The sequence below is a fragment of the Phalangium opilio genome, unplaced genomic scaffold (assembly GCF_054372755.1).
Source record: "Phalangium opilio isolate 3A_F unplaced genomic scaffold, DU_Popi_V2 ptg000094l_1, whole genome shotgun sequence".
Taxonomy (NCBI): domain Eukaryota; kingdom Metazoa; phylum Arthropoda; class Arachnida; order Opiliones; family Phalangiidae; genus Phalangium; species Phalangium opilio.
In genome coordinates this window covers 5,501,907-5,512,419 of record NW_028324199.1, presented here as the reverse complement: position 1 = coordinate 5,512,419, position 10,513 = coordinate 5,501,907, and the positions used below count along the sequence as shown (strand labels likewise).

The window sequence follows — 10,513 nt, the reverse complement described above, 5'->3', positions numbered from 1 at the left end:
AAATAGGGAATCTTTTCTTTCTCTGATCATCACCAATATGGACGACGATAATAACAGCGAGATAAGCGAAAAACTGAACGAAAATGTCGGTAGTGATGATTTGAACCTTACTGATTTGGAACTTGATTTTAAAAGCTCGGAGCCAAAAATCCAAGACATTCTCAAAGATCTTTAATCAAAAATTGACAAATCAAAATCCTCAAAATTTTTTATCAATAGGGGAAACGTTTTAGAGAACGCACTAAGGGGATTTAAAAGAAAGACCTATAACCCTAGTAACAAAATTTATGTCCAATTTAGCGACGATAAAGGTGCACTCGGAGCAATAGATGTAGGTGGTCCAACAAGAGAGTTTCTAAGGCTCTTTTTGAATGACAAATGTTTGAGGGACCGAGAGAGAGCCTTTATCTCACGTGTAGTAGAAGCGCGTTAGATGTTGACTTGTATTTCTATGTTGGACAGGCAATTTCCGTCTCCATTTTAAATGGAGGACCTGCGCCAATGTGTTTCTCCAAACTGCTGTATAAAATGATAACTGTGGACTTGAGTTCAATAATCCCAGTTATCAACGACATCCAAGATTTTGAGTTGCGAGGGGTGGAAGACGCGACGAATTTGTTTGAGCTTCAGGACAGGCCGATAGCCTAACTGACCTAAGGGCTATATCAGGCACGTTAACTCCAATCGTATCGTTTAGCGACAAGGATAAAACTGACAAAGTTTTATCTTATTAATCGGAATAGAGAAGGATTAGGTAGATTTATGGATGGGCTTGAGACTCTTAGGCTTCTCGCTGAAATAAAACGAAAACCGAACCTCTTTCGCCACATTTTTGTTTGGCCTGAAAACCCTACAAAATTAACTTCAGAAACATTCTTAACTATCTTTAAGAATATTTCTTTTTCTGAGAGAAATCGAATATCCATAGAGCTGGAGGTAATATCGTTTTGGAGGGAGCTCACCCAAGACATTGAGGAGGGTACATCGAGTGTTACCTTTGAACAATGTCTCGTGTTCGCAACAGGAGCTGGGAGAGAACCTCCAAGTATAGAGCTTCTTCATGAAGAACCTGATTTACCCTATCCAAAAGCAAACACATGCGCAATGCAAATTAAATTGCCTGTAAAACATAAAAACTATGAGGATTTTAAAAAAGCCATGGAATTTGCAATTGGCAACTGCGAAGGTTTTGGTATACCTTAAATGTTTTAATGCGAAAATTCATTTTTTATAACTGTATTGCATGAGCTTTAATTGTTATTAAGGTGCACAATTCATGGTCTCTGATACATACTAAATTCTCGACAACATATATTTTTAAACAATATGTATTTAAAGGATTCAATCGACCCATTTGCAGTTTTCACAGATTCCCCATTTACTACGACACCTCTCGAGTGTTTCTTTGTAATCCTACGTTAAGTACTTTAAAAACACTGACAGTGCCAAAGCAATTTAAGAAATATCGTAAAAAAAAAGATAGACTGTGAAAGGGCCAACGTAGTTCTTGTAGGCGGGGAGAAGACGGAAATAAATAGATTTTTACACACGATTCTTCTACTATTTATATTTGCTGCAATGTGATACATTCTGGAAATATCTCCCAATTATTTTAAATATAAAATAGATAACTCATAAATTAAAAGTAGCACCTCCAACCAATCATGCAACGCCCAGCCTTCCAGGTAGCAAATTAGTCATCGCATGATTTATGTCGCAGACCAATTTGACACGTCGCTCGAATTGTTTTTCTCATCTTGAGCTGTATGTTTGAATGTAATTGCGCTTGACATAGCGCTAAAGAGCATTTTTCTTACTGGAAGACATGGCGTTTCGAGATTGGTCGGAAAGGTGAAATCTAAATAGATTTTGATTTTTAAAATAATTCGGAGATTTTTCTAAATGTTGCACTAAGCCGTAAAGTATAATAATAAATAGCAAACTAGATAATAAGTCACTTTATTTGCTTCACCCTCCCTTTAAGGACAAAATATTCTTAGTTAAAATATGTTAAGATAATTTTTACTGGTTTTTGGTAAGATTAATAATAAAAGCCATAGTGCACATTTGTCTTAAAACGCTTTATTTGAATTATTTTTTTCTTTAAACCAAAAAAAACCGCATTAGTTCCAAATTGAATGGACTGAAATTCTTGCATAAAGGTCAATAAAAATAAATTCTACATATTTCTTGATACTTTGTTGCCTAAATATTAAGAATTTCTTTCCGAAAAAAGATTTGCAAGTAATTAATTTCAAAGATTTGACTTTTTCATGTATATGTAAAAATGTGCTATAACACTATTCTGAGCTAACATTCTACAATTTTTACTTGAACTAGATATATAATGAATAATATATAATGAATAATATATAATTGTAAAACGTTTACAAAATATCGATTGGAATTTGGTTCATTGTCAGTCCATTGCAGGTGGAATTACCTGTTAGTTATTTTGGGGTGCAACTAAAATGCTGATGACATAAACATAATGGTTAATACCATGATTTCCGTCTTCCAAAAGAGGGTCGTAGTTTTCTAGCTCATTCGGTATCAGATATTGTTGTATTTCTGGAACAACAACATTATTATTTGTTTCAATTGGATCTGTTAGATCGCCTTCAACTTCATATCCCAAAGGATCTTCAAAGTAAGTATTGTTTTCAACTGTTTGTCGGTAGTAGTCCATACGATTTCTGTGCCAGAGCATTGCTGGTGACATTCCATTTTCGTTACGTATAATGTGGTGATTCCATTGATTTCTCATTGTTGACAAAGATCTGGTAACATTCAGCTAACAGATGGGCAAAGAGTCAGTTGAAGAAACACCGTAAAGTGTTGTATAAACTTTGTACAAAACTCCCTCTCGCTAAGAGAAAACAGATTCTAGTTCAGAAAGGGGGTTTTTTACCTCTTTTACTTGCACCGTTACTTTCAATCGTTAGTTCAGTCGCTGGCTCTGCCATAAACCGTGCCATTAATAAATAGTGGCTCGGAAAATCGTATTGGTGTCCGAAGACGATTTACGTCGAATGAAGAATGCTACCACCGAAGATGTCGCTCTAGAATCGGAAATACCGTCCTTGGATAAAGAAATGAAAACTATCCTCGACAACCCTCATATATCCGAATCGGAGAAATTAACTTTATACAATCAAACTTTACAGCGACACATAGCATCTAATCGTAAACCAGTTGAAAAACAATAGACATCGGTTAAAAAACCTGGTACGAAGAAATTGCAACGTCTATGCCACCGAGCATGCTCACTGACGCGATATCGTTGTACACTTGGACATTGAAATTCATTTCGTGGAATGAACTTGTAGAAATGGAAATTGGGGGAAGGGTCGTTACCGGATCAAACGTGATCGATTTAATTTACGATGCTGTTAGAAAAACAAAACCAAATACGGACCCAGCCGGTTACAATAGCTTCTACGAAATATTGCAAAACAACAATGTACCAAAAAATTTATCAAAAACCCTACCAGAGCGCGTGAATTGAAATCATCATTGTTTAACGCGACATCACCCAAACTTAATCAGTGGGTGACGATTTGATTTTAATTACAAATAAAACGTTTATCACGAGTTATGAGCGTTTATTTCCGTTTCATATCTCAAAATGGATGGTTGTACAGAAGTTGTAGCGGAAGGTATCATGTCCAGATTATTTGAATCCTTTTCAAAAAATCCAAAAATATTAACCGGCGTCTTAATAATTTTATGTTTCGTAATAATCGAAGTTTTCGATTTCTTAATATTGTACTATGCGACACGCACATCCGGAAATAGTACCATTTATGGATAAGCTAAAAAATATTTATTACGACGTATCTGACTCTGGTGGGTACGTTGGTATTTGCGGATTGTATCGTTCAGCTAAAGAGAAGGGTCTCAAAGTGACGCCAAAAAACGTCAAGGAATTTTTACAGAAGCAAGATACCTATACTCTACATAAAAATACCAGGTGGCGATATAATCGAAATAAGACCATCGCGTACGGTATAGACGATCAATGGCAAGCCGACCTCATTGACCTCCAGAAACTTTCCAAACAAAACAAAGGCTATCGATATTACTTGCTTGTATAGATATTTTTAGCAAACACGCTTTCGTTGAACCGGTGAAAGATAAGAAAGGAGACACTATAGTAAAGGCGTTGAAAAAGACACTGGATGGAGAAAGGAAACCAAGGCGTTTACAGAGTGACCATGGGAATGAGTTTATGTGTAAAGCCGTTCAAGCTGAGTTAAAATCACGAGGAATTTGAGTTTTTCGCGAAAAAATCGGAGTGAAAGCCAGCATTGTCGAGCGATTTATCAGATCGTTTAAGTCAAGGATGTATCGATACTTTACTGCGAAAATACTTATACGTTAGTCGATGTACTTCCCAAATTAGTTAGTGCTTATAATAACAGTTACCATCGTTCAATTAAATGTAAGCCTAACGAAGTAACAACTCAAAATTCCAAAATAATTTGGAAGAACTTATACGGCGATATTGACTTCAGTCCCCCGGTAAAGTACGATTTTGAAATCGGAGACATTGTCAGAATAAGCAAAAACAAAGGGCTTTTCGAGAAAGGATACGTCCCTAATTTTTCGGAAGAATTATTTCGAGTGATTAAGCAAATACCGAGACAACGGCCGGTATATAAACTGGAGGCGTTAAATTTGGAACCCATTTTGGGTGTTTTTTACAAAGAGGAAGTACAAAAGGTAGGAAAGGATCTCGAGACTTGCGCGTTCAAAATTGAAAAAGTGCTAAAAAAGCGAAAGAAAGCTGATAATACCGTAGAATTGCTGGTGCGTTGGAGTGGATACGGACCTCAATTTGACAGTTGGGTGCAGGAAATAGACTTACAATGAGTTTCTATATCACTTTACCATCCGATTCATCGACAAAATACTTTCCCAACAATACTACGAGTAAATTTAGGACGTATCTTCCAGAAGTATTAAAACTTAACGGCCCTTACGAAGTTGGATTGACGGAAATAACTTATCCAAGAACCTGGAATAATGTGAGGGGAGAAAGATCTATAAGAATTTGGTCCACTGACGCTAAAACTATGGAAACGGTAGTTGTTATTCCTAAAGGCAGTTTCTTATCAATTCGAGATTTACTCGGAATGTTGTTGTTCAATAATAGCAAAATCAAATTCACGTACACTGCTAGTTTAAAACGCGTATCCGTTTTCATGGACCATAATTAAACTATAAATATACCTGGTGATATTGCGGTTATGATGGGATTTACTCATGACTCAAATGAAGATTACGTAATTACGGAATCCATGATGGCGCCTTATATCTTGGATTTGGATGCTGGATTACATTCTCTGTTTGTTTACTCTGACGCAGTTACAAATACGATCGTAGGGGATAGTAAAGTCCCCCTTTTGAGAATAATCAGCGTGAAAGGAAAAGACGGAGAAACTGTCGATGTGGAATTTGCTCGACCTCATTATCTGCCTGTAGCTTCTTCGGACATACAAACTATAGAAATTAACGTTATGGATGAACTGGGAAACCCTATACAATTCGAACGAGGGAAGGTGAACGTTACTCTACACTTCAGACCGCGAAGGACCTGGTTCACCTTATAATAATACAAGCTGGAACGGGTAACTTTCAGTTCAGTGAATAGCGGCGAGTGACAAACATCATGGGACGACCCCATTACATTTCCGCCCAAAGCGATTATGAGAACTACTATTTAAACCAGGCTGGTTTCGGGTCCATGCCTGTATATCGGGGTGTTCCTGTGCAAAGAGGGTATGGATTAGGGAACATACTGGCTTCGCACTTTCGGAGCGCCATGCCCCTTTTTAAACGTGGTGCTCAGTTTCTTGGAAGAAAATTTCTCGATACCGGAGCGAAAGTCGTGACGGACGTTGCTAGTGGTATTCCAATCAAAAAGTCTCTAGTGACTAGATCGAAGAGCGCCGGCAGAGAAACCTTTTTGTCAGCTGCGGATGTGGTTAGGGAGATGACAGGATCCGGAATTAAAAAGAGGCGTAGGGTGCATCGCAAAGTCACTCGGGTTAAAGCTAAGAAGAGGAAAACATCGTGTCGTTCTTATCCTGATATATTTTCCTAAAGCCCAAGAATATGGCGTTGATGCATCCTAACTCTAGTGGCTGCGTCAATTCCGAATTGGATATTTTCCAAGTCCCGTTAACGCAAACGGGAATTATCAGTGGTGAATGGGTCGAATACTTTCCCATTTCCAGCATCAGCAACAATTCAAACTTAGTTTTCTCTATTAGTGGAAATTCCGAATCGTACACGGATTTGTCCCAAACTCTGCTCCATGTTCAAGCGGATGTGAAAATGGATGATGGATCCAGAGCTGTGCTAATTAATTAGTTAGCAAATTGAATTTCTAATTAATTAGCAAAATTTACTAATTGAAAATGGTAATTGAATTTTAATTACCTTAGTGCTAATTGAGAAGTAATTCTAATTAATTAGTATGAATCGGAAAGGTAATTATCTAATTAAAATTTAATTAGATTTAGGATTAACTAATTAGCCAATTGAATTTTCAATTAATCTTTTACGCCAATTTGTTGTAAAAAATCGAGGAATTAACTCTTGATTCATCTATTTGAATATGAAAAAGCCTTATTATATCAATGAGGAAACCTAAGTGCTACTCTAAATTTTTCAGCTCCTCAAATATAAGTAGTACTAGTAGAAAATTTCGTAGTTCGCAAATGCCCCATTTCGAAATTTCGACTGTTTTACCTACTCGAATTAATAGCAGTGCGCATGTATTTACTACTCAGGAGTCCATTATAGGAACTGCGGCAAGAAAATGAAGAAATGAGACCAATTTTAACATGACGGAAGGCTCGAGGCTTGTCTCATTTTTCGAGAATAATTCACGGCTTCCGTACCCGTTTTTCAATGGCATTAAAACATTAAACTTTGCATTACCAAAGTACTAAATTCATGGGCACTTTAAAACTTTTATGTTTACTTATGGTTTCTTTTTTTACCTTAATTAGAAAATAGTAATTCTAATTAATTAGTTTGATAAATAAATGTCTAATTTCTAATTGAATTGAATTAGTTTATATGTCCAATTGCTAATTGGCTAATTAATTAGTTCATAAATATTTCCCTAATTGCTAATTGGCTAATTAATTAGTTCATAAATATTTCCCTAATTGCTAATTGGCTAATTAATTAGTTCATAAATATTTCCCTAATTGCTAATTCTAATTCAATTAGTTGTCAGCTAATTAGCACAGCTCTGGATCATGGATCTTCCCCGAAAGCTGCCGTGATTGCCGCCGATGGTACAGTTACTACGCCGGCGGATAATGTAGCCCCCGTTAATTTGTTTTTGCATAGTCTCTTTCCCGAAGTGCATTTATTTTTAAACGAGAAATTGGTTACCCCTTCCGCTCAAAATTACCCGTACAAAAGTATGATTCAAACTATGTTAACGTTTGGAGACTCTGCTAAAAAGAGTCATCTGACAAGCTCATTGTTTAATCGCGACACTCCGTGCAAGTTCATCGATTTTGCGAATAACAAGGGTTTCTTGAAGAGAGCTAAATTCGCCCAAAAAGGAACTATAGATATGATTGGTGCTCTTCATTTAGACATTTGCCAACAACCCCAATACCTTTTGAACTTGGCGGATTTAAAATTTGTTTTTGGAAAGCCGAATACAGAATTTTGTTTGCATTCTGACGTAAAATGTTATTTGAACATTAAAGCGGCATCATTATATTTGAGGGAAGTCAGGTTGATACCTGAAATTCCGCTTTCACACGCGAAGGTGCTACAAATGTCGAGAGCGAAATACCCAATAACCTGCACGGAAGTTACTTCGTTTTCGATCCCAAAAGGCAACATGAGCGTCGTACAGGATTATTTATTTAATGGACAGAAACCGAATAGAGTCGTCATAGGGATGGTCGAGCAAAGTGCATTTTTGGGTGATCTAAAATTGTCACCATATAATTTCCAACCCTTTGATGTGAATCACTTTGGTTTGTTCGCCGACGGCCGTAGCGTAGCACATAAACCTCTAACGCCACAATAGGATCTTGATTCGAATTATTTTTTCTTAAAATCATATATTAATAACTTGTGTTAAGCCACCCAACGACTGCTTTGTCTTCCCAATGTTTGAGTGGTAACAAAGCGATATTTTGATAGTGCAAGATTCGGGAAAAGATTAAATATAAACCACAATCTATTATGATACTTCCGAACAATAACCTCGAAGGTTCAGAATGACAGTGCAGGCAGATCTGGGCTGTATAATTTAGTATGGTAACAATCATACTTTTGTCGAGGGATGTCATGGTAGACTTTAGAAACGGATTTGAATATTATTTTCTCGACTTGGTCTTTTATATTAGCCGAAAAATTGGAATATGTATATTTTAAAATCACACACGAGCTTTGAACGTTAACTTATTAATATGTTTGTAATGGTAATTAGAACTGATTAATTACGTCAGTAATGAACTAAAGATCAATTGGTCTAGACATTTTCACGGTATTTAAAAAATATATTATTAGAAACCAAATCAATTTTAAGTGGTGTTGGGGTTAGGACAAGTAACTTTAATTGATTTAAATTGTTGTCATAGGTGTTTTATAACAATATTTTCTTTCATCATGTACGTCATAGTGACAAATTTTAAATTGAGTTTCGGCATATTGAAATTAAAGAATAAGAATCAGAATTAAATTGTTGAGGCACTTTGTTAAGTTGCAGGAGGGTGTGTACACTAAGTCTGGGGCTGAGACTCTCAAGCATATGCTGGAGGTCCACTTCCCTGACTCCACTCCAATCAATCCAACAAACCCTGACTCTCTATACCCTGTTCTGCACAGGGCGAAGAGAGAGGACTGGCTTGTAGCGAGGCAGGTTGTTACGATTCCCAAGCTTCGTTGGGCTGTCAACTGTTTTGAGCCCTACAAGTCTCCGGGACCCGATGGGGTCTTCCCTCGGCTTTTGCAGGAGGGCTTAGACCACATCGCCTCTCCGTTATGCAAAATCTATAGACTTTGCATTGCTCTCGGTCACATACCTTGTGATTGGAAGCGATCTAAGGTCATCTTTATTCCCAAGCCCGGGAAGGTTTCCTACCTCGAGGCGAAGGCATTTAGGCCCATATGCCTGACCTCCTTCTTCCTCAAAATCCTGGAGAAGCTGGTGGACAGGTACATTAGAGACGAGGTACTTTCGGTAACTCCTCTCTCTTCTTCACAATTTGCTTACCAAAAAGGTAAATCAACTGAGACGGCCCTTCACGGCCTCACGAATTGCCTGGACAGGGCATTCGAGTTTCAGGAAATTTCACTGGCCGTCTTCCTCGATATTGAGGGGGCCTTTGACAAGGTCTCTAGCTCGGTTATTACTGAAGCTGTCAAGAGATTTGGCATCAGCGACACTCTTGGCCGCTGGATCAAGTCCATGCTTACGGACCGCGAGGTGTCGGCGTCCCTCCTTGGGGACTCTCTAGGGGTGACTACCAGCCGGGGCTGCCCTCAGGGTGGAGTGCTCTCCCCCCTGTTGTGGTGCCTGGTGGTGGACGAACTCTTGGAGAGACTCGGGGGTGCTGGGGGCTGTAGCTGCTTCGGGTATGCGGACGATGTAGCAATAGTCTTTACCGGGAAGTTCCCGGATACTGTCACCACACTTATGAGATCTGCTCTCTCTAGCGTGGAGCAATGGTGTCAGGCGGCTAACCTTTCCGTTAATCCTGATAAAACTGTCCTTGTTCCGTTTACGAGGAAGAATACTAAGGATCTGTTCAATGATATCTCCTTCTTTGGCCAGGTCCTGACAAAGTCCTCCGAGGTGAAATACCTGGGGGTGACCTTTGACTGCAGACTCACATGGAAGCCGCATCTTGATCGGTGTATCAAGAAGGCCAAGATGCTTTTCTGGAGGACCAGGAGCTCAGTCGGCCAGACTTGGGGCCTCAACCCCAAGGCTGTACACTGGCTCTATACTGGGATCATCAGACCCATACTATCTTACGGGGCACTTGTCTGGTGGACAAGGGTCCGGCTGAAGACGGTGCAGGCTGCCCTGCGCAAGCTTCAAAGGCTTGCCTGCATTGGTGTTACAGGGGCCATGAGATCGACCCCAACTGCTTCCCTGGAGGTGCTTCTTGACATGCTACCTCTTCATCTTTTCATTGAGGAGGAGGCTGTCATGGGGGCCTACAGGCTCCACATTAATGGCTGTTGTGTTCCAAGACTTTGGGATTACAGCCATACGAAGCTCTTTCGGGAGTACGCTGCACTTGAGCCGTCGTTAACGATGTGCTCTGACAAAACCGTTACCAGCTTTGATTTCACTAAGCCATTCAGCATCCACTTTCCCAGTCGGGCCGAGTGGACTAACCTGCTGCCTCTTGGCACTGGGGGTGAAACTATTTGGTTCACCGATGGTTCCAAGACTGATTCCGGCGCTGGCGCCGGCTATTACTGCCAAACTACAAGGGTCGGTTTTTCTGCTTGC

At 39.0% G+C, this 10,513-nt stretch overlaps 1 protein-coding gene across 1 annotated transcript; it reads left to right on the top strand.

Annotated features, from left to right (window-relative positions):
• Positions 1 to 6,120: 6,120 nt before the first annotated feature.
• LOC149639897 (uncharacterized) lies at positions 6,121 to 8,071 on the top strand. The gene is made up of 2 exons (XM_089850837.1): positions 6,121 to 6,363; positions 7,256 to 8,071. The coding sequence occupies exons 1-2, from the start codon at positions 6,121 to 6,123 to the stop codon at positions 8,069 to 8,071; spliced, it is 1,059 nt and encodes a 352-aa protein (XP_089706963.1).
• The last annotated feature ends 2,442 nt before the right edge of the window (positions 8,072 to 10,513 follow it).